Below are 24,388 nucleotides of genomic sequence, written 5' to 3' on the forward strand. Positions count from 1 at the left end.
TTTTACCGCCACTAAACTGACTTGTAATTGAAAGTATTTAACAATTCTATAGATTTCAAAATAAATAAATAATAATAATAATAATAATAATATTATTATTATTATTATTATTATTATTATTATTATTATTATTATGTACTTGAGTAACTCAAGGAACCATTAATAGTGCAATGATATTTATTTGATATGAATTTTTAAAAATGTAAAACACTCTTCTTTAAAAAAAAATTGATGATCTTGTACGCCTCAAAATTATTACATATTTAGGGCATCCTCAGTGATAAATATAAAAGGTGGATTTATTTTTACCACATCACCTATTACAAAAGTTATAAACCCATAAGAACATCCATAAACCTAAAAAATAAATTTATTAACCCACTATTTTAGCGTTGTAAAAAAAATATATATAGTCAAATATGATGGCTAGATATTAATGGAGTCCAACAAATTTGGTAGAAATCTGATTCTTGATTTTGGAACTAAATTTTTTATTAAATTAAAAATCCAAGCCACACAATGATAATAGATTTAACAATGGAGGTTTATTTTTTAAAACCAAGGATGCTCTTATTCAATAAATCATTATAGAAGCAAAGATACCCATTAGTACAAAGTAAAGTCTATGGCGTCATTAAATACTTTTATCAAAAGTACTTAATAGCATTATAAATTTCAAAAATGAAATGATCCTCTAAATTTAAAAATTAAGAAAAAAAATAAAAACATTGAAGAAAAAAACATGGAAGGTGATTTTACTCCTCTCAAGTGATAACCCCATAGTGAGATGTAAGGAGATAAATATTTTGGAAATCAATTTCACAATTGTCCATCTTTTCCTTGCTGCCGCCTAAATATCTTAATTAATTAATCAATCAATTCAAATTTTCTCGGGATGATTTAGGGATTAGCACATGAGATGTTATCATCATAAGATTTGAGGTTCGAATTTCGATAATACTAAGATAAATATCTCCCTTATGTATTAGTTACTATTCTAAAAATTAGTAACAATCCATGATTTACCTCTTTTATATTAATCCTGGTACAAATTGACAGAATTGTCGGGACCATGCACTTCGGGGAAGGCATGCTAAAGGATAGGAATCAATTTTAAAATTCTTTTATAATTTACCTCCTGCTATATAATATAAAAACGGACTTTAAAAAATAACTGAAAAGAGTAATCACTTTTTTAACTGCATAAGGAAAGGCATGCCAAAAGAAAAGAGAAGGTTTGGAATCTTTCGTCCTCCCCGAGGACAGTTAAATTTAACTGTCGACAAGTGATGGATTCGGTTGGTCAATTGGTTATCATGGCTTGCACCATCGTTGCCTCGTCCACGGCGACAACCAGTCGGCTGCTTCGGTGCTTCCATGTGCTCCTCGGTAGTCGAGCCACTGCCAATCCTGCTGCACTAGTCAATGCCCTTCCGTATCCTTGAACTTGGTTATCCTTTGAACCCTTCCCTTACCAACTGTGTCTTTGACCTCGTCCATCTCTACTTCGATCAGGTCACTGTCTCCGAGAGAGCTATTAAATAATTTGTAGTTATATATTACAAATACAATCTCTGAATGTATGCGTTGTTTAAGTAAAACAAGAGTCACAGGCCACGAGATGCCACGCGAGGATCTTTCTTAGTGGTTGGTCTTGCAAGTGTAAGAGCTCAAGAACTCAATTGTTTGGCTTCCATGTGATTCATGCGGGGCATGCTGCAAGATGCAGCAAGGGAAAAAAAAACTCATAAGGTGGGTCAGCAACTTCTAAAATTCATAAAGTATTGAAAAACCTTTAGCGAAGCCGTGCGTTTATACCAACACTTAGTAAGTGCCCTACTTTAATATCAGGAATTGGTAGGGCTACTTAACTAATATCGACTCATTTTGTCCATAGAAAACCAAATAATTAGTTAAACAGATCATAAGCAGATAGTAAATTAAAACTTCAATGTAACAACATATTAGAACAAATTCTCATCTAAACATGTTACATTTTTTTTTTTTTTGAAAACTCGTAACGCATGACACTAACAACTTTGAAATCAATGACAAAGCTAGAATCATAAAGAAATACAAGGTTCAATAAGTACCAATGATGCCAACTAGCTTTCATAAAGAAATACAAAGATAGATAACTACCAATGCCATACTAGATTCTGTAAATCTTGCATTAAGTAATATTCCTATATATTTCTAATTAGGCTTTGATCAAACAGTAAAAGAAGAGATTGATATGTGAGTTAGTTCTCAAATAGCTTGCTAGATCACCGTCTTAAGAACCACTTACTAGGAATTCCTGGGGTTTGCTAGATAGTATTGATAACATTATGAGAGGAAATTATAATACTGATAGAACACAACTACAACTTAACAACCTCAACGTACAGCGACAAAAACAATAATATGCATGTTCTAACTGTGGAGTCAAGTACGTGAACTTGTATCTGCTATTAAGCTTTATGTAAAGTAATATCATCACTTAGGTCATTTAGACTTTCTAATTATATTAAGCAAATTCTTTGTCAGCCAACAAGTGAACTCCTTTATGTGATTGAATATATTCATTACGACAAGAGACATAAGAAGAAGAAAATCAATAATATTGCAGAACTGGAGTTAAGAAAAATGGACAAAAGTCATATGGGTTCATGTAAAAACCTTCAATAGATTGAAGGACAACCTGCAATTTGACCCATGTGAATGTGATCGACCACATGCGATCTACTTGCAGGTCTGTTTCATGCAATCAAAAGCAGACAACACCATTGCTCTAGCTTTTCTATCAAGTACGGCCATAAGAAATAGTTTTAAATAGTTTCTTCATAAGCATATTATATAATGAAAGTAAAAGAAATTTAAATGATTCAGACACAAGCATGTTCGTAAGTATTAAAATTTGTTGAATAGTAGCTACAAAGCAAATAGAAAGAAGAGGGTTGGTAGACTTATTAATATCATAAGATCAATGGAACATGGTTTTGGAATTTTTCGATATCAAGGTACCATAACCCAAAGTTCATAAAATATCAAGAGAACATCCCATAGATATGATTCACCTTTCAGCAGATTCTAACAAAAATAACACAATTAAGTTTAATTGACATACAAGCACTAGACATGTCTAGGATATTCCATCTAACCATCCTAATTACATACTTAATCAAATTAACTTCCGTGTAAATCATTAATATTCTACTACTTTTCATCTCTGCTAGAGTTTTTTCAACTTTCTACCGAGAAGAACATGAAGAAAAGGATAATGGAAATCAGTTTCATTGAATAGCAAAGTGTCTGTATTCGCCATGTAAGAAGTATTTTCAACTTGTGCCAACCCGTGTGCGTGCTAACCCGGAAGCTTGTTTTTTTTTTTTTTTGCCTGGATTCTTAGGCTGCATAATAAAAAAAAACATACATGGGATGAAGAACTAACCTCCAGCTGAGTTTGTGAAAATCACATAGTTAGGTGAGTTAGGGGATAGCTTCAGAAGCTCTCTCAAACAAGTAGAAGCAACTAGATTCTGAGAATATCCAATCTGTAATTAGAAGGATAGCTATTTTCCAATATAGTGTGATCTTTTTAGCAATGAGACAGCAGCCCAATGATTCTTTTCGGGTGCAATAAGCACAACCTTGACAATTGAGCAAAGGAGTACCTATGAGCCCTAGATTGCTAACAAGCTTGGCCTATCCCCTTAAATGTCTTCTAACATGAAACTGGAAGGAGTAAAGGTATCAGACTACACTAAGCCACAAAAACAATTCTGTTTTACATGATTCCATATACTATATCCTTGGAGGTTCTTTGTAGTCATTGCATATATGTCACGTGAGCTGTAATAACAAGTTGTTGCAGTAATTTGGCTAACTAGATTAAAGAGAATTTTGGAAATAAATTGATTAATTCAGATTGAGAAGTTACAAGTGAATCGTTGATTTTCGCAATTGCAAACAAAATCAGCTTAAATAAAACAAGAATAATAAAAAATTAAAAAAAAAAAATCCTAAATTGCACTTATCTTTATGAGCCAGGCTTCTATCAATTCATAGTAGCAAAAGTATAAAGTAGTAAGGCCTGCAACACTACAAATGTCACGACATAAAACAGAAAATAACCACAGATTTGATATGCCCTTCAGGGACTTCTAGAGACATCATACAGAAGCGTTTTGCTGTTTCTGGATCAATTTACACAATTCATTTATGTGCTTGAAAAAACATTATGATAGCTCCTTTTGCATGCAATTCTTAGTTGTAAATCAAAAATACAATTGATTATAATAGACAACAGCTCATTAGTGCAGCAAGAAAAAAAAACATCTTCTGTATTATTTGTAAACACAGCACAATAAATACACTGTTCATGGGTGTCAATCACCTGGGTACAACTTCTAATCACTTTAACAATTAAGAATGCAACAACAATGCTGCCAAAGAACCCGAAGAGAAGTTATGACTATTGTTGACAAAAAAACTCAATTATGTAATTGACCAGTGTAGATTATTGTTAAGATCCATCATTTGATGCTGAGAATACCTTGGCTCGATCAGCTTCAATCATTGACTTGATATAGAATTCACCTGCCTTATATGATGATCGGACCATGGGACCAGATGCAACATAACGGAATCCCTGCCAAGGCATAGCACATTGAGTTGGAAGAAAATGTAGTATAGATAGAATAAGAGTAGGAAATATTGTTAATATAACACTAATTAGCAATCAAGGAGACTATCATTTTGTGAAACTCTACCATTTCAACACCAAGAGATCGATACTTTTCGAAAGCTTCTGGTGTAACATATTCAGAGACCGGCATATGCCTTTTCGAGGGCCTCATGTACTGACCAAATGTCATGACATCCACTCCAGCCGCCCTAACTTTCTCCATCGTGTTGATTACTTGATCGGGTGTTTCACCACATCCTAACATAATGGATGTCTTTGTCAGTGTGCCAGGAGGGGCATATTCTTTTGCCATTTTAAGGACATCAATTGATTGTTTGAAGTTAGCACGATGGTCTCTGACCACACTCTGCAGCTCTTCGACTGTCTCAATGTTGTGAGCGAAAACATCCAGGCCAGATTTAGAAACTTTCTCCACACAGTTTGGATCTCCTCGAAAATCAGGAACTGGGTACACATATTAGTTGCAAAATAGCATACTAAGTTAAATGTACTGCATGGTAGCAACCAAAATGCTAAAAACAAACAATTAATAGCCCATACCCAATGCTTCTACTAGAATATTGGGTTTTAATGCCTTCAACTTTTGTACAGCTTCAGTAAAATGGCCACTTCCTTGATCAGGCAAGTCATCTCGATCAACGCTAGTGAGTACCACATAGTCCAAACCCCACGAAGCAATTGCTTCAGCAACATTGGAAGGTTCATTTGGGTCAGGTGGTGGAGGTGTCCGTGATGTCTTAACATTACAAAACCTGAAACCACAACAAAATATAGAATTGGCACCACACCTTGAAATAAACACATTGATACATAGCTTTGGTGCAAACCACATGAAAAAACAAACATTGAGGTTCAGAATAGCTATATTTAACATCGTAGACTATGTTGCAATAAAATTAGACTCAAATAAAATCATCAACCAAACATCATTCACCAAGAATTTGGACAAATAACTCATTGAGTTGCTCATTGCAATTAGCTCCAAATGAAATGGTAAAATGTTAGTTAACATGTAGACTGAACACCAATGATGGGAGCACAGATAATGAATTTTGCATGTCTATTTGTATGCTAAAGGCATCTAAAGTAGATGGAGAAAAAAGGAAAACATTAAAACATTTTCATTTCACTTTTATAACTTATCCTCTTGGACACTGTTGTCCATCCAGGACCCTGACATGCTCAGCACATGCACATACATGGAAGGAGAAGGTGCTCATGGAATAGAGCAGGACGTAAACCAAAATTTTGCCAATAGAACAGAACATGGATAGAAAATTCAAGAATACTTCATTTTTAACATAGAATAAGAGAAATGATGGACAAATTTATAAGAACTAGACCTGCAGCCGCGTGTACAAGTATCCCCAAGGATCATGATTGTGGCAGTGGCGGTTCCTGTCTCGCCACCGGACCAGCACTCCCCCAGGTTGGGGCACCTGGCCTCCTCGCATACCGTGTGTAACTTGAGCTCCCGGAGCTTGGCCTTGATGGCGGCGTACTTAGTACCCCCGGGAATGGTCTCTTTCATCCATTTAGGCTTGGGAAGCGGGCGCTTCTTTGTCCCCACCTCGACGGAGTAGACAAAATCGGAGAGAGAAGGGGATTCCTCCGCCAGCCGACGCCGGAGTTCAGCAAGCGTCCCGGCGGTCGGCGGGGGTTGGTGGGAAGGAAAGGTTTGGATCGAAGGATCAGAGGCGGAGGAAGATTGAAGCCGGAAGCCTCGGAAACCAGTGACAGATCGGGCGGCGATGTTGCCGAAGAGACGGCCGAGTCGCCGCTGCATCGTCCCCCCTTTTTTCTCCTCGATTTCGATCGGGAAAGGGGAATGGCTGCAATTTAGATAACGTAACAACGGGCCCATGGGCCGGGCCGGCCAGCTCCTAAACCAACGTAAGCAATCGATTCTGACATTGCAGGCTAAAAAAAAATAGTCTGGTGCATACAATTTTCACCATGTAAACTCTTATAAAAGAATCCATTGTACGTAATTTTATTTTACTTTTTACAAGAAGCTATTTCTAAGATTTAAACTCGTGATCTTTTAGTCACATGATAATTTTACCGTTACGCCAAGACTCCCCTTTTCTGATGCGAACCTCAACGAATAATGCCGCGAGACCCAGTAACAATAAGATTTGGAACTCAGTTCCGGGATCGTCCAAAGGAGGTTTCGAAGGGATGAAATATTGACCCGTTGATTATAGAGAATCAAGAACCAATATTATGAGAAAATGGAGAATATCGACCTAATGGTTATAACAGAACCAAGAACCAATATTATAAGAATGTTGAGAATTATAAGTGATCACCCGTAATCCTTGCAGAGTTGCTGAAGAACAACAAGGAGAAAAACTCTCTCAAGATATAATGTTGGTTGCCCCCTTTGATATCTACTCAAGATATTATATAGAATTGAAAATGACAGTTTCCAAGGCATGGAAAGAGAAGATAATGAATGCAAGTCTTCATGCACACTCCCTCTAACTGTCCTCAAACTTGGGAATTCATCTAAAATGTAGGTGACATTAAATGACACACCAATTCCAACCAGAATGATATGTTTTCCCACCTAACAATATGCATTCTAGTATGGTATTTGACTAGGAATATGTTGCATCATGATATTCTACTCTTCCGCAGCGGATTGACCCATTTTAGGGTCAACTTGTATGAAGTTGATCATTTGGCATGGCATCGACTATGACTCCATAGCTTGCCCTTCCAAGATACGAGATGTCAATGTTGGGATCTTAGATGGCTAGAGGGGGTGAATAGCCTTTTAAAAAACAAAAACAAAATTTCTACACAGAGATTTGTTAGCACAGCGGAAATAATCAAAACAAACACTTATGCAAAGAAGAAAACACACCACCACTAACACAATGATGTACGAGGTTCGGGGATAACTTGCCCCTACCTCCGGCGTGTCCGTAAGGTCCTTGATCTTTCGGTAGATCAACCCCACGGACCGGCTAAGTATTTCTCCTTCTCGGTGGAGAAACCTCCCACAAAGTCTCAACAGAGTTTGAAAGCAGTAAGACTTAGACTTCAGAATTTTGGCTACAATGCACAATCAACTTACGCCTGAATGCAAGAGAGTGAAGAAGAAGTAGATGAAGAAGAAGTGCTTCAGTCGGCGGAGAGTTTGCTAGAGTTTGCTACCAAAGGAAAGATCCATTCCAACTCTCTTCTACTTCCTTCTTATTTCTCTGCTCTCTTCAAACCAGCAGCAACTCCCTGCAAATCACTGCAACCGTCCACGAGCGTTGCCAATCACGCTTCTTCCTCATCTGATTATCTGAGCTCACACCAATACCATCCTTGGTCTTCACGGTGTCTCCGAGCTCGAACCAATGAGGAAGAGTCAAGCTGATTGCAGCCAATGAGCCAACCGAACAAGCCAGTGAACGTTTACGCTTCTTTTGCACAATTTGCAGCGATAACCGGTGGAAAAACCATTTTGTTTTATTCCTTTGATAGTCATTGATTTGAATTCAAGCATCACCATGGTATCTGCAACCTGTTACTCAAAAAGCTCACAAGCGGATGTTAGATCGGACGCATCAGAAACGAATCAGAAATCGGCAGAAACCGACAGTGTGTGCAGACAGTGTGGTGGATCGGTCACGGACCGATCCACACCTTTGGATTGATGTCCGATCGGTCGTGAAGACCGATCAGAGTATGGCCTGATCGGTCTGCAGACCGATCAGGTAGTATACACTCTAACAGCTCTCCTGCCGTCTTTCCATCCACTCGGCATTCTCCCGATCGTCCAGTCGGCATTCTCTGGTCGCCCTCTCAGCACTGCTTGGTTGTCCGCTTTACATCGCTCGGCATGTTTAGGTCGTTCAATCGACATTTCTTCGATTGCTCGCTCGACACTACTCGGTCTTTTGCTTTGTTCTGTTGATACGTACGCTCAACATTCTTCCGATCTCCAGAGAACGAGCTACCGAGCCCTCTCTGACCTAGTCCGGAGAACGAGCTACCGAGCCCTCTCCGACTTCGTCCGGTCCAGAGAACGAGCTACCGAGCCCTCTCTGACCACTCCGTGCCAAGTCTCCATACTTGGACTTTTCCCATGCCAAGCTCCCTGCTTGGACTTTTCACCAGATGTCTGGTCAACCTTGACCTATCTGGATTTCCCTTGCCTGGCTTCACTCACCAGGACTTTCCCTCCCATCGGATCAACCTCGATCAGTAGTCAGTCTGAGTTTGATTTATATCTGATACAAACTTAAATCAGTGTCAACATCAAAACAACAGCCAGGTCAGACTGTATCAACAGTCAATACTTGTACATCATGTTGAACTTGCTTGACCTCTGCTTTCGTTATCAGCTCAGCTGGCACGTACAAGTCCCATTCATGCTCATCTTGGTTTGGGACGTACATCTCGACTTACAGTCCTGTCTCATTAGCTTGGAGCTGATTCGGAGTTGTATCATCCCCCCCTTCCTCAAAAGGATTCGTCCTCGAATCTGAAACAACAATAAAAGGGGAAAGATCAGAAACATTAAAGGTTGAACTCACTTGGTACTCACCTGGAAGGTTGAACTCACTTGGAAGATCCAACTTGTATGCATTGTCGTTGATTTTCTCCAGAACTTGAAATGCTCCATCACCACATGGGTTCAGCTTGGATTGCATTCGTTTCGGAAATTGTTCCTTTCAAAAATAAACTCAGACCCAGTCTCCAGGTTGAAAAGTAATCGACTTTCGTCCCTTGTTGGCATGGGTTGCAATCTGCTCATTCCTCCTCAGCATGTGTTGTCTTGCCTTGTCATAGATCCTTTTCACCAAATCAGCCTTCGCTTGAACTTCAAGGCTAGCAATCTCATCCACAGGTAATGAGATTAAATCCAATGAAGTTAATGGATTAAAACCATAGACAATCACAAAAGGTGAATACTTAGTAGAAGAATGTGTAACCCTATTGTATGCAAATTCAATGAATGGTATGCAATCTTCCCAAGCTTTCAAATTCTTCCCAATGGTAGAACGCAACAAATTTCCCAAGGTTCGTTTAACGACCTCGGTTTGCCCATCAGTCTGTGGGTGACAAGTGGTAGAGAATAACAATTTTGTCCCAAGTTTTCCCCACAAGACTCGCCAAAAATGGCTGAGGAACTTCGCATCCCGATCACTAACAATTGCCCTAGGGACCCATGCAAACGGATCACCTCCCTAAAGAATAAATTTGCCACATGTGTAGCATTATCAGTTTTATGGCAAGGGATAAAGTGTGCCATTTTCGAAAATCGGTCCACAACCACAAGAATACTATCTCGGCCATTCCTAGTCCTAGGCAAACCTAACACAAAATCCATTGACACATCAGTCCAAGGGTGGTTAGGCACAAGAAAAGACATATAAAGTCCATGTGGTTGCACCTTAGACTTGGCTTTCTTACATGCAATGCACCTAATGCAAATCCTTTCAACATCTTTTTTCATATGAGGCCAGAAGAAATGTTCTTTCAAAATGTCCAAGGTTTTCACAGCTCCAAAATGCCCCATTAATCCACCCCCATGTGGCTCCCTAACAAGCAACTCACGCATAGAACTTTGGGGAATGCAAAGTCTATTTTCTCGAAACTAGTAACCATCAAGCATATAGAACTAATCAAATGCACCCTTTTCGCATGCTTTAAAGATATCAGCAAAGTCAGCATCATTCACATACAATTCCTTCAGGTGCTCAAATCCAAGAAGCTTTGACCCTAAGGTAGAGATAAGGGTGTATCTGCGTGACAAAGCATCTGCTACCACATTCTCTTTTCCTTGCTTGTATTGGATCACATAAGGAAACATTTCAATGAATTCAATCCAACGAGCATGTCTACGATTCAATTTACCTCGGCCTTTCAAATGCTTCAGTGACTCATGGTCTGTGTGAATGATGAACTCCTTGGACCACAAGTAATGTTGCCATGTCTCCAAAGCTCGCACCAATGCATAGAGATCCTTGTTATATGTTGAGTAGTTCAACGCTGCACCATTGAGCTTCTCACTGAAGTAGGCAATTGGCCTATTTTCTTGCATAAGAACAACACCTATACCAATACCAAAAGCATCACATTCGATTTCAAAAGCCTTAGAAAAATCTGGTAGAAGTAGTAAAGGAGCATAGCTTAGCTTTTCTTTTAATGTGTTGAAGACTTTCTCTTGTGCCTCTCCCCACTTAAATCCAACATTCTTCTTGATGATTTCTATCAAAGGGGCAGCGATGGTGCTAAAATTTGGCACAAACCTCCTATAGAACCCGGCTAAACCATGAAAACTCCTTACTTCAGTGATGGTGCTAGGGGTAGGCCATTCCATGATAGCTTTCACCTTCTCCTCATTAACTTCCACGTCTATGGAACTGACAACAAATCCAAGAAAAACAACCCTATCTATGCAAAAGCTGCATTTCTTAAGGTTGGCAAACAATTTTTCACACCTCAAAGCTTCAAGCACACATTTTAAATGATCAATATGGTCATGCAAACTCTTGCTATAGATCAGAATGTCATCAAAATAAACAACAACAAATTTTCCAATAAATGCACGTAGCACATGATTCATGAGACGCAAAAATGTGCTAGGAGCATTCGTCAATCCAAATGACATCACTAACCATTCATACAACCCTTGTTTTGTCTTAAAAGCTGTTTTCCACTCATCCCCTTCCTTAATTTGAATTTGATGATACTCACTCTTCAAATCAATCTTAGAAAACATAGTGGATCCATGCAATTTATCAAGCATATCATCTAAGCGAGGAATAGGATGACGATACTTTACCGTTATCTTGTTTATAGCTCGACAATCCACGCACATCCTTCAAGTCCCGTCTTTCTTTGGAACCAACAGTACAGGGACTCATGCTTTCACGAACATGTCCTTTGGTCAAAAGTTTTTCAACTTGCCTTTGAAGCTCTTTGGTCTCTTCTGGACTACTTCGATCAGCTGGTCGGTTTGGAATGGAAGCTCCCGGAATGAAATCAATCTGATGCTCGATTCCTCTTTTGGGTGGTAACCCAGGTGGCATATCCTCGGAAAAGGCATCCTTGAAATCCTGCAAAAGAGACATGACAACACTAGGCAAAGAAACATTATGGTCAGCCAAAGAAAGATAGGCCTCCTTGTATAGAAATAAGATCATCGGTCTATCAGAGTTAAAGACACTTTTGATCTCTCTTTCTTTTGCATAGAAGCTCATTTTTCTTTCTTCTTTCTTTTTCACGGATGAACTCTCAATCTTTTCTTTTTTTCTACTCTCTTTTTTCATTCTCAGTCCACCATCTTTTTTCTCATTTTTACTCTCATTTTCTTTTTCTATCTCAGCCACACTTTTTCCTCTTGCTGCAATGGACTTTTTGATCTGGAGTTGTTCCTCAAATACTTGATGAGGTGTCAAAGGTGCAAGTGTAATGTTCCTACCATCCTTGCTGAAGCTGTAACGGTTCTTGTACCCATCATATGTGGTCCGTCTTTCAAATTGCCACGACCTTCCAAGAAGCAAATGGCTAGCTTGCATGGGTACGACATCACACAAAACCTTATCCGTGTACCTTCCAATTGTAAATGAAACAAGGACTTGCTTGGTTACCTTCATCTCACCACTGTCATTGAGCCATTGGAGTCTATACGGCTTTGGATGCTTCAAGGTAGATAGGCCAAGCTTGTCCACCATTAACTTGCTTGCCACATTAACACATCTGCTACCATCAATAATCAAACCGCATACCCGATCTTTCACATGGCAGTGGGTGTAGAAGATGTTCTCCCTTTGTAGCCCGTCATCATCTCCTTTGGCTTGCATATGAAGAGCTCTCAGCACAACAAGAGTTTGGCCATCAACAGCAAGCTCAACATCACTAGTATCTTCAACTGATGGAGTGGACTCATTTCCTTCATCTTCCTCTTCAGTTTTGATCTCTCCATTATCCAACATGATCATTGCTCGCTTGTTCGAGCATTGAGAAGAAATATGACCTGATCCTAAACAACGAAAACATTTGATGTCATGATTTCTTTGAGGTTGGGAAGATGAATTACCCTTATCCTTGTTGCTAGATTGGGTCTTGGCCACATTCATTTCTCCCTTCGATTTTGAAATTGCTTTCTCAGTTGGTTTTGATAATCCCCACTTCTGCTTCCAAGGAGATGAACTCGCGGCCTCATACTTGGAAGATGATCGCACTCCTTTCTTGAGTTGTCTTTCAACTTTTATTACCATGTGCACCACATCGTTAAGCTTCACATAGTGATGCATCTCAACAATATTGGCAATCTCACGGTTTAGGCCACAAATGAACCGAGCCATGGTCGCCTCTCGGTCCTCTTCAATGTTAGCCCGAATCAAGGCTATCTCCATCTCCTTGTGGTAGTCTTCACAGTCATAGACTCCTGCTTCAGACTTTGCAATTTAAAATGTAAGTCCCGATAATAGTGAGATGGAACAAACATTCTTCTCATAACGACTTTCATGTCCTCCCAATGTCGATGGGAAGCTCACGGTTCCGATGTCTACTCAGGGTCAACTGATCCCACCATACAATGACATAGTCGATGAAAGCCATCGCAGCAAGCTTCACTTTCTTCTCCTCTGAGTAATTGTGGCAATCGAATACCAGCTCAACTTTCCTCTCCCATTCAATATAAACATTAGGGTCATTTTTACCTTGAAATGTAGGAATAGACAGCTTGATGGTGTCCATGTTACGATCTATGGCTTCCCTTTCTCGGTGTTACCTTTGAACATGCCTTGGCCTTTCGGGTCTGATAGCCCTAGCCCTTCTCCAAGTAGCATTGGAGACCACTTCATTGCTCGCCCCATCATCATAGTCATCATCTAGGACTTTTAGAGCAAAATGTAGCTGCTGGTTGGGTCTCCGATGCCTAGGTAATGGCTCTTGCTGAAGTTGTTCAAGCCGATCCTCATGTCTATCCAGCCGATCTCGAATCTCATTGAACACGACATTCATGCGCTCAAATTGTTGCTGCATAGCCCGCATGATCGTAGTTTGATCAACCCCTCCTCCATCACTCGGATCAACCCCTGCCACCGTGCTCTCAAGACATAGTGAGCTGCAACTGAAATATTACGAACAAAGGAGGATCCTCACTCACTCCCTTACATGTTTGCACTCAGTTGGATGTCATACAAACACTCGTGTTTCACTCAGGAAATTGAGTTCTCTCTGCTCACTTGTTTTCCTCCAAAAAGTTCTAGAGAAACTAAGCAAGTCAAAACAAGCAATCACTTATTCAACCCAACAAACTCAGAACACTGATTCTAGGCTCAGTTGGATCAAGGTTATGATGTCAATCATGGAATGATGGAAAAAGATATGAAGCAAGCAAAATAGAATCGATGATAAGATAAAGCAAATCAATTTAAAGCAGCACAATGAAGATGGTAAACGGTGTTGAGAAGCAAAAAAATGCAAATGGAATCACGGCAGCCTCAGATGGTACTGGATGTTTATCACGAGATGCAATTAAAACAAATCAAACGATCTTTGTTCTCCCTTGTCTTTTCTATTTTTTTTTTTTTGTGTTTTTTTCTTTTTTTTTGTTCTTCCCCCTTTTTTTCCCTTTTTTTTTTGCAACAAAACTAGAAAGTAGATGAAGATAACAAGATGAGTATGGACTGATTGTGATAATAAAAAAATATAAACACTAGGAAAGATAGATAAACCTGATTTGGAGCCAAGTTCTGATACTAAAGATGATGCGAACCTCGACGAACAATGTCACGAGACCTAGCAACAATAAGATTTGGAAATCAGTTCCGTGATCGTCCAAAGGAGGTTTTGAAGGGATATAATATTGACCCGTTGATTATAGAAAATCAAGAACCAATATTATGAGAAAATAAAGAATATCGACCCAATGGTTATAACAGAACCAAGAACCAATATTATAAGAGTGTTGAGAATTACAAGCGCTCACCCGTAATCCTTGCAGAATTGTTGAAGAACAACAAGGAGAAAAACTCTCTCAAGATATAAAGTTGGCTGTCTCCTTTGATATCTACTCAAGACATTATATAGAACTGAAAATAATAATTTACAAGACATGAAAAGAGAAGATAATGAATGCAAGTCTTCATGCACACTCCCTTTAGATGTCCTCCAACTTGGGGAATCGTCCAAAATGTAGACGACATTAAATGGCACACCAATTCCAACCAGAATGGTGTGTTTTCCAACCTAACAATATGCATTCTAGTATGGTATTTGACTAGGAATATGTTGCATCATGATATTCCACTCTTTCGCAGCTAATTGGCCTATTTTAGGATCGACTTGTATGAAGTTGATCATTTGACATGACATCAACTGTGACTCCATAGTCTGCCCTTCCAAGATACGAGATGTCAATGCTTGTACAGCACGTTGAACTTGTTTGACCTCTGCTTTCGTTATCAGCTCAACTAGCACGTGCAAGTCCCCTTCATGCTTCTCTTGGTTCAGGACGTACATCTCGACTTGCAGTCCTGTCTCATTGGCTTGGAGCTGATCCGGAACATTGCAGACTATGAAAAATAAATCACATCACTTTTGGATTCAGCCAAATGCTAGCTAACTAAACAGAGAAGATGCTAATAGAACCACAATGAAGGCTTCTATCAGAACAAATACAAAAGAAAAGAACAAAAGCAACAATTACAGTGCCACTTTTTACATGACACCAAATCCACAAAACAAAACCAAACCAAAACGCCTCTGTAAAATCCTAAAATCCAAGTTGCAAAAAGAGAAGGTTTGAAAGCTAGTGCACAAGAGACGGTTTGAAAATCGAAATTCCTTCTTGCAGAGCTCCAATATTGCTGCTTGCAATAGGGGAAATGTGAAAGAGCTTCACTAAAAGCACACACTAAAAGATTGGGGAATGTACAGCAACCCCTTGAGATAAAATATACACAATTTTCACTCTTTCTGGATTTATGTTGAGGGCGTGTATGTAATACATGAAAAAGCATAGAAAGAAGAAGATTGGGAATGAGTTTTAGGATTTGCATCTTACACGGTTACCTTGGTCCAGATAATTCAACTGGACGAAGGTTGTCAGTAGAATCTAGTATCCACTCGCTATTGAGATGGCGGGGGGCCATCTCCTCCAGTCTTACCACTTCAACCTTTTGCCACTCCTCCCATCTCTCAGCTAGACCATCGCCTTCGAGCATCCTCACCACCTCTGACATTTTTGGGCGTTCCATCGGGGAGCCCTGAGTGCATAACAATGCTACTTGTATGAGAGACTCCACTTCAGACTCCACGTAATCATTTTGCAGATCTGGATCGACCAGCATTTCCAGTTTTTTCTCTTTGAGCAATCCTTTCACCTGCGAGGAAAATAGTGTGAGGGTTTAATTATTTCAATAGGACCAATAGTAGAACTAGATGCGCTTAATCCCTTGCATATCAGGAAACTAAAAGGAACTTTCTCTTCGCCATGGGTGTGGCTTGTCCTCTCGAATACAGACCCAAACATCAAAGAGGATCTTATAGTCCATGAACAGATAATCAGAAAATGATTCTTCATTCTGAGCAACAAGAACCAAATACAAACCTGATGTGATTAAAAGGAAACAGTAGAAGATGCTTACCCAGTCAAGCAACATAACATCATCATCATTTGCAAGGCGGGCAAGGTCAAATGCCCTCTGCCCTGTAATCAGTTCCAAAAGCATGATTCCATATCCAAAGACATCAGTCTTCTCTGAGGATTTTCCGGTCGAAAGGTATTCAGGGGCTATATGTCCTATAGTTCCTCGGACAGCAGTGGTCACATGAGTATCCTTGTAGTCCATTAGTTTTGCCAAGCCAAAATCGCCAACAACAGCCTCAAAGTCTTCATCTAACAAAATGTTTGCAGCTTTAACATCACGATGAATGATTTTTGGATCACAATGATCATGCAAGTAGGAAAGCCCTCTTGCAGAACCCAAAGCAATCTTGCGTCGAGTTGACCAATCAAGGGGTGGCTCAGATGGAAGACGCTCTAAAAATAAAAAATATATATATATATAAAAAGTCTAATCTATGGGGATTTAGTTTTCCTTGTGAAATTTTAGGATTTATGAGTGGTGCAGCTGAACATTAAGATGACACGTACCTCTTAAACGTGATGCAACACTTCCATTGGCCATATAAGGATAAACAAGTAATCTTTCAGTTGGCGTCATACAAAACCCTCGCAGCCTGAGTAAGTTCCGGTGCACAGCCATGCTAATCATCTCAACTTCTGTTTGGAACTGAAGCTCCCCACCTGGAGTTCGTTCTTCTTTTAGCCTCTTTACTGCTACAAGTGAACCATCTGCAAGCCGTCCTTTATATACTTTCCCAAACCCTCCCCTCCCCAAAATGTTCTTGTTGCTGAAGTTGTCAGTTGCAACTTGCAATTCTCTTAAAGAAAATCTTTTTAGCTGACCCAAATGAACTTCTGGGTCCTCTTCAGCTGAAACAAAATAATAATAATAATACATTCGCATAGGGGAGGTAACCATAATAAATTTTTGAATTTATAAGTTCAGTACTAACCAGGTACATCAAAAAAGTGTTCTTGTGGTTTACGACGACGCCACCATGCAAACAATATTGCAGGGGCTGCAAAAAGCAAAGCAGCACCTGCAGCAACTCCCCCAGCAATTGCTCCAGTGCTAGAGGCACTGCTTCCTGTTCAAAGATATTGAGCAACCTTTAGATTTCATTCATTCAGAATTTTAAATCATACCTATCTAGACATTAAGATTCATGAAACGAAGCAAGAAAAGAGTAAACCATCTGAAAAAAAAAATCTCAAGAAGTAACCATCCAAAGTTCCCAATCCATTATACATTATAGGCAAATAGGTGGCTGAAAAATTCACCTCCCACTATTAATGTGACTGAACATTCATGGAATATTGACCTCCAAGCAGCAACTATTCCAAAGTTATCATAATCAAGCGGAGTTTATCCCAACTGTTTAGGGTTACCAACATGGATCTTATTTCTCCATTGAATACTAGACATGGCTATATCACTAGAAATATCTTGATCAACAATTTTTTTTTCATTGATTAAATTTTTTTTACTCCCCATGTTCCTTGAACCATCCACACTAATTGATCCGAGTTTTATTACCATAGAATCTAAACATATTTGTGCCATGTTGACTTCTCAGCCTCTTTTACTCTGTTTATCATCTATTAATTGCTCCAAGATATTAATACTTTTTTTTATATTTTATCCTTGCACCTTTTACACTACTCATATAAAGTTTTATTTTAGCCTAAGAGACCCACAGATTACACAATCATAGAATCTCCTCTCCATTTTGGCCAGCCACAAATATAGTATAGGCAAATGGGTGGGTGGTTGAAAAATACTCACCTTGAACGGCAAATATGTCATCCTATAAGTAGCATAATTCAATTAATTATTGAACAAAACAACATGATCATATTATCCATACTATAGTACATTGAACTTGAACCCTTCATCATAATCGATGGGGAAAGAGAAAGGAAGAAGAAGGAACCTTGAATTGCAATTGTTTCGCAAAACAAGTGTGTTCTAACAATCCAAACTGAAATTATATGTCAAGTTCAACTAAATATAGAAATCAAAATCACCAGATGATTCAAAATGGCCTCTCGTAAGAACCACTACATTCTGTACCTTGAGATGAAGGTGGTGTTGGAGGCACAAATGGAGGTGGTGGAGATAAAGGAGGAGCACCAGGACACGCCTTTGTTGTACCAGGACCACATAAAAGAGGGTTGTTGGCAAAACTGCATAACAAATCAGTGAAAACATACAATCAGCAAGTCTCATAGCCATTAACAAATTCACAATCTTTATAATTTCATTGGGATGACAAATACCTGATTGGAGTGAATAAAGAAAAAGACCCGGTCGATGGAACTTCTCCTGACAAGTTGTTATTTGACAAATCCCTGTATATTCAAAAACATAATCAAAATTACATAAGAGCAAAAGAAAATAGTTTACACAGTTGTAAGGCATTATATATACAGAATCCACAACTTACAGAACTTGGAGAGCGGTGATATTAGTCAAAGACTTGGGAATAGAACCAGACAAACTGTTGTTGTTAAGCCGGCTATCCTTCACAGAGATTTAAAAAAATAAGAATAATTCAACAATTTAATGAAATTCTTAAAATGTAAATAAATACACAAATCATAGAGGAGAAAAACCAACTGTTAACAATATTTTGCTTCAACGCAATGAGAGCTGTTAGAAGTCAAATGCCCTCCTAAATGTTGCGATAAGCGAAGAACAAAAACAAGACAAGAAGAGAAAGCACAAAAAAGAAGAAGGAAAATCGACAGGATGCATATTTTATGTAATCCAGAAGAATTCTAATGTCCACAAGTGCACTGAGAGAACCACATTATGTAAGCGTCTAACGCTTAGATAGAAAGGATTGTGTGAACAAACAGGAATGATATTTATCCAGACTCAGACATTCATGTCATGTCAAGATGTATATATAACTGAAATTAGATAGGAATACCATCAGGTTGACTTGTGGAGCACCTGACTGAGTCAACAGCACACTTGGGTTGCAAAATTTGAAATCAACTTGGGCAGGAAAAACCAGTCTTCTCAAAAGGCTTGGATGCAATCCTTTCAGGTTGAGGGCATCCCCCTATATACCCTTGCACCCTGGTGAGCTCACAGTTAACATCATCTCTTGAATAACATCAAATTTATCAATCATCAACCAAACTCTACTCCAACAAGAGGCACACCTATAAAGATTAAAGACGCATTTACAAATGATAAACTAAAATTTTATTGACTCTTGAACAGAATAAATGAGGCAACTCAGTTTCTAGACTTGGGATGTACTGATTTGCATCAAGGTGACACTAACTATTCGATTAAGAACTTAAAACAGGGTATGCCCCATTTTGCTGACATGAACATTCCCCTATACCTTTAGCAGGGGAGTGCTTTCCCTTGCAGCCCAGTGAGCTCACAGATAAGATCACCCCTTCAATAACAGCACAATACATCAATCGATGACCAGGCCCTACTCCAACAACAGGAAGACTTGTAAAGACACTACAAATGATCAGCTAATTTTTTAACGACTCTTCATCAGATTAAATAAGGCAACTAAGTTGCTAGACTTGACATTAACCATTTGAATAGAAATCAAAAAAGGGCATGCCCTATTTTTCCAATATCAAGTATCTCAAGACCAATCTGAAGCAGGTTGCAAATCCATCTATACTATTCTATTACAAACTGTATTCTTCTGCTACAAAAACACACAGCTAAATAAGTTGTTGCAACTCATCAGGAATCAGGCTAGGAAAAAAAATGGGAACCTTTACTCTGTTCTCTTGCAATCCTTCCCCTTGCAGTCGGGGAAATTTTCATCATAAAAAATGCTGATCCACAGAGAAATTGACCAGGCTCTGGTATACCACAAATATTTAACAATTTATCTTTGATTTCTCAGCCTCACACAAGGTTATAAAAAAAGAATAGTCCGGTATACGAAGCTTCTGCCAATGTAGGGTTCTGGGGAAGGGTTGTGACGTCCTTGGGAAGGATCGGACCTCACACAAGGGTATGCCAACAGATATTCCTCATTATACAGAAGGGCGAGTATTACAAAGATTGTACCTAGTACTTAGGCATGCCAACCATGCTTTTGACTATCCAATCAATTTCTTATCAGCCTTACTGCACAAGAGTATGATGCTCATAATGAGCTCTACAATTTTTACTACTCAATCAGCCTTGCAAGAAAATTTTATTACTAAAGAAATTTACTGGTGCAAGAGGCAAGAACTCCAACCAATGTCAATTATCTGTACTACAAAATCAACAACAGTGACATAATCTTTCTATATCTCTGTTTCTACTGGTGCAAGAGGCAAGAACCCCAACCAATGTCAATTATCTCTACTACAAAATCAACAACAGTGACATAGTCTTTCTATTTCTCTGTTTCTACTCAATAGAGAGAAAAAGAGAAAGATCATCACAGGACCCTCCCTGACTTTTAAGCAATTAGAAATATTAAGAAAATTGACAAAATTATTTCACTGTTTTGGGTAGCAAAGTTTGCAGCAGATGTTTGTTCATTTTTTGCATAGAAGAAAAACAATGAGCCGTGAATCCAACTGCTTGTTGATGCAGCACTAGGCTGCAAAAAGAGATGGACATGAAGCACTAGGCTTCCACAACTAACAACTTTAGGAGAAAGAAAATTTATTTACAAAGGGGGAGTTGGTTCTTTTTTAAGGTTCCAAAACTAAAATTGAAAATAAATTAAACAAATATGGTAATAAATGCAAGGTAAGGTTGCGTAATAGACCCAATGTGGTCCGACCCTTCTCCAGTACTTGCACTGGCGGGAGCTTCGTGCACTAGGTAGCCCTTATGGTAAGAAATACCAAACTTAAGAAAAAAATTCAGTTCAGTTTGGGTTGGGCTTTTTTAGTTTTTCATGCACACCAAAAGACTACTTAATATGTACACTTATATAGGATCACACAAGGCATATAGTTTGAAGTTGAGGTATCAACCCATAGTTGAAAAGATTCTCTAACCGTGCCATGCCAACATGGTTTCAAAGGGTTAGGTTCAGGTTTTTACTTAAAACCCAAAAACTCAATCAAAACTCAGATTTCAAAATAATTGAAAGCTAAAAGTCAAACCAAAATCAAAGAATCTGATTTACTGAACCAGTGCAGTTCCATTTCTGGGTTGGGTTGAGTAGTTCGGATTTTCTATAACACCATTAATATCCATATCTTTTAAAGAATTTTTAATTGTGTAATAAAATTTTCTATGACCTATTACCTTTAACACCTTTGCATCTAGTTAATTCAATTTTCTAGCTACAGAATATATTGGACATCTCCAAACTTATTGATATTATCTTATCATATTTTTATACCATACAATTTATTAGAGTCATGCCTATTACTTTACAATTGCTCTGAATAGAAATTCTTCTATTCTATCTTTTTAGTAATCTGCACATCCATGTTTACCATTTTGATCTATATTTCACCAACTTTTTGTGTGTCATTCCAATATTTTGGTCGATAATAGATGCTGATCATCCCACAATACTACATTATCCATCACTCTAAGTAAAGGTGCAAATAGCTTGCTATTTTCATCCTTCAAAAATAGAAAACAATAGACAAATTTATATCAATGTTTATTAACATATAGTACAATTCCAATACCCAATTTGATTTGGATTGAGAATTTAAACCTGCTTATTAAGTAAGCTCCAGTAGATGCACCAACAAAATTATCCTCCATTAGCAATACAGTTTTGCAATGTTGTCCACAAGAAAACATTGTGAAGAAAGGATAACCAGTTTTGCAATTGTTATAAAGCATTCAAAAAGTAGCCTGACTAACTAATATAGCAACACAATATAAACTATAGCAAAGCATTCTTTACATCAATTATTTAAAAACCATATGATCATAGTCAGAGAAGAGCATAGTCATACAGGAATCGCAGCTTCGTTAGCTTTCCCAATGAATCTGGAATTTCACCTGTGAAACCGTTCAGGTAGAGATCCAAACTGACCAAGTTCGTCAGATTTCCAAGGTCACTAGGAATTGTCCCGCTAATGTTGTTACTATAAAGTTCTCTGCCCATAAAAGAATAAAAAGATTTAATCACAACAAAATATAAAGGTACAGTTCAAATTTCTGCAATTATAGTCACTCTTTATAGTTGAAAGTTGAAACAGCCCTCACTATCCAATAATATTTTATTTAAATGAGAATTATAGGTACAATTGAGAACTATCTGACCATGCCAGAGGTAGAACAAGTATAACATAAGATTTCAGTGGTTCGGGTTGTGAGTTTTTATGAACAAGTGTCAGGAAATAAAATTCTAGAAATTTTTGTTGTCAATTGTCAAAGTTGATGTGGCTCAATAAGAAGAATTCATGTAATCCAGAACATCTAACACAGAACTTACAAGTATTGCAGATTTTTCAGTAGACCAAGCTGGGGAACCAAAGCACCAGATAGTTGCGCATTTCCAAGATCACTAGAAGCAACTATAGAGGGTTAATTGAGTTCCATAACAAAACATCTATGAGGTGGTGAATACACTTACACTCGGATAACACTATTGTCATTGTTGCATGTAACATGAAACCATGTACATGGATTGACCAGGGTTGGGTCCCAGCTCTGTAGCACATTGTTAGGATCATTTAAGTTTGTCTTGAGGTAGTGCAAAGCATCACCTGTATACAAGAGATACAAGAAGAATATACAAGTGGTCTAGGAAACAGAAAATCCAAAAAGAGAAGAGCTAAAACTGGGAATTTGACCGAAGTATTGAACTAAGATTCTCTAAATCTACCCAACAGTGCTATGTGATTGAAGCATCAATGACTTCCTCATCTGGAACATTAACTTCACACAACTTTTGACATGAAAAATCTTGCAATAAAGAATCGCACGTGTGGTTGATGAGAATCACTAAAAAAGGAACTCTAAAAAAAACCACACAATTTTAGCAAATAATTTTGATAAAATTAAAAATTTATTTTAAAAAATATATTAGTAATTCCTTTAGCTTCGCTGATGATTGACTGCATCAATTAGAATCATAAATCCGAGTTGACCAAATTGGGAAATAACAAAAGATATCATAATGTCCATCGTTCTCTAGAAGGCGACGTTACTATACAAAACTAACAGAGAAATCGACCAGATTAAATTGCAGTAAAAAGAAATTCTCAACGAAAAATCATTCAATATTTGACCAAAAACAAGCATTCGAAATAAATTGCAATCTTCCTTCGGACTTTCTAGTTTGGTTGAATTATCTAAAAACAGTTGTTAAAAACAAGAGTGCCAAACATGCCAACCAAATCCAAGAAAATAAATGATCCACATGGACAAAAAGAGCATCCATGTTCAGATCCGGCCAACGTTTGGCGTCCCTTTCCAATTCCAGCAGCCCATGCTCCGCAACTAAACCATCTATCATGAAATGAAGTACGACAAAAATAGAATTTTTATGACAATCGTGCCCACATCCCAATTACTCGACTCAGATTACGCTCACCGCAAAAGCTGTAGCAGGACCAATATTTCGCAGTACCCTATAGTACAAGGAAAGATCACTCGGTACCTTCCATGTTGGAAAGAACCCTAGAGAAGGGATCGAAGACGAGGACGAGCCAGATGAATCCTTTGAACCTTATTTCCCATTCCACCTCCGCCATTGCACCCAGAAGAAGATCCGGTGCCCTCCTAGAAAATCCGGCACTGGTAATCCATCCCCAGCTCCAGTGAAAACAGTCCTAGATGCAAGGACCTCTCGTGGTACCGGTATTCACCACCATTCCTCGCGAGAAGCCCGTCCACAGGAGCACAAGTTGGCGGAAGCAAGGAAAGAGAACGGAGTCACGGAAGCCAAGATCGCGACGGCGAGCGCCTAGCCGTGTTCCTCTTCGCCGCTTCGCTTTTATTTTTGATCCAAGCACGCCTGCAACCAGCCGAAAGAATGTGCTGTATCATGTAAGTCAGGAAGCACGTTCACAGTTTTGACTCACCGAGTGCAAATGACATCGTGGCTACGTTCATGACGTCAACCTCGTGGTGCTCCCGTCTGATTTGGAGTTTCCTGCACCGATACTCGCACGGTGACGGGCTGAGACCAGTTTCCGTC

At 38.6% G+C, this 24,388-nt stretch overlaps 2 protein-coding genes across 2 annotated transcripts; both read right to left on the reverse strand.

Moving 5' to 3' along the window:
* Positions 1-4,295: 4,295 nt before the first annotated feature.
* LOC121995699 (lipoyl synthase, mitochondrial-like) lies at positions 4,296-6,501 on the reverse strand. The gene is made up of 4 exons (XM_042549444.1): positions 6,034-6,501; positions 5,231-5,442; positions 4,755-5,134; positions 4,296-4,633 (listed from the first exon to the last, which is right to left on the reverse strand). Exons 1-4 carry the CDS (start codon positions 6,474-6,476, stop codon positions 4,508-4,510), a joined length of 1,161 nt encoding a protein of 386 aa, XP_042405378.1. The 5' UTR covers positions 6,477-6,501; the 3' UTR covers positions 4,296-4,507.
* Positions 6,502-15,609: 9,108 nt separating this feature from the next.
* LOC121995700 (LRR receptor kinase BAK1-like) lies at positions 15,610-24,388 on the reverse strand. The gene is made up of 11 exons (XM_042549445.1): positions 23,849-24,388; positions 22,820-22,952; positions 22,679-22,750; positions 22,197-22,340; positions 18,728-18,799; positions 18,561-18,632; positions 18,355-18,467; positions 17,234-17,368; positions 16,809-17,150; positions 16,300-16,694; positions 15,610-16,035 (listed from the first exon to the last, which is right to left on the reverse strand). Exons 1-11 carry the CDS (start codon positions 23,940-23,942, stop codon positions 15,721-15,723), a joined length of 1,887 nt encoding a protein of 628 aa, XP_042405379.1. The 5' UTR covers positions 23,943-24,388; the 3' UTR covers positions 15,610-15,720.

The sequence above is a fragment of the Zingiber officinale genome, chromosome 6A, assembly GCF_018446385.1.
Source record: "Zingiber officinale cultivar Zhangliang chromosome 6A, Zo_v1.1, whole genome shotgun sequence".
Classification (NCBI taxonomy): Eukaryota; Viridiplantae; Streptophyta; class Magnoliopsida; order Zingiberales; family Zingiberaceae; genus Zingiber; species Zingiber officinale.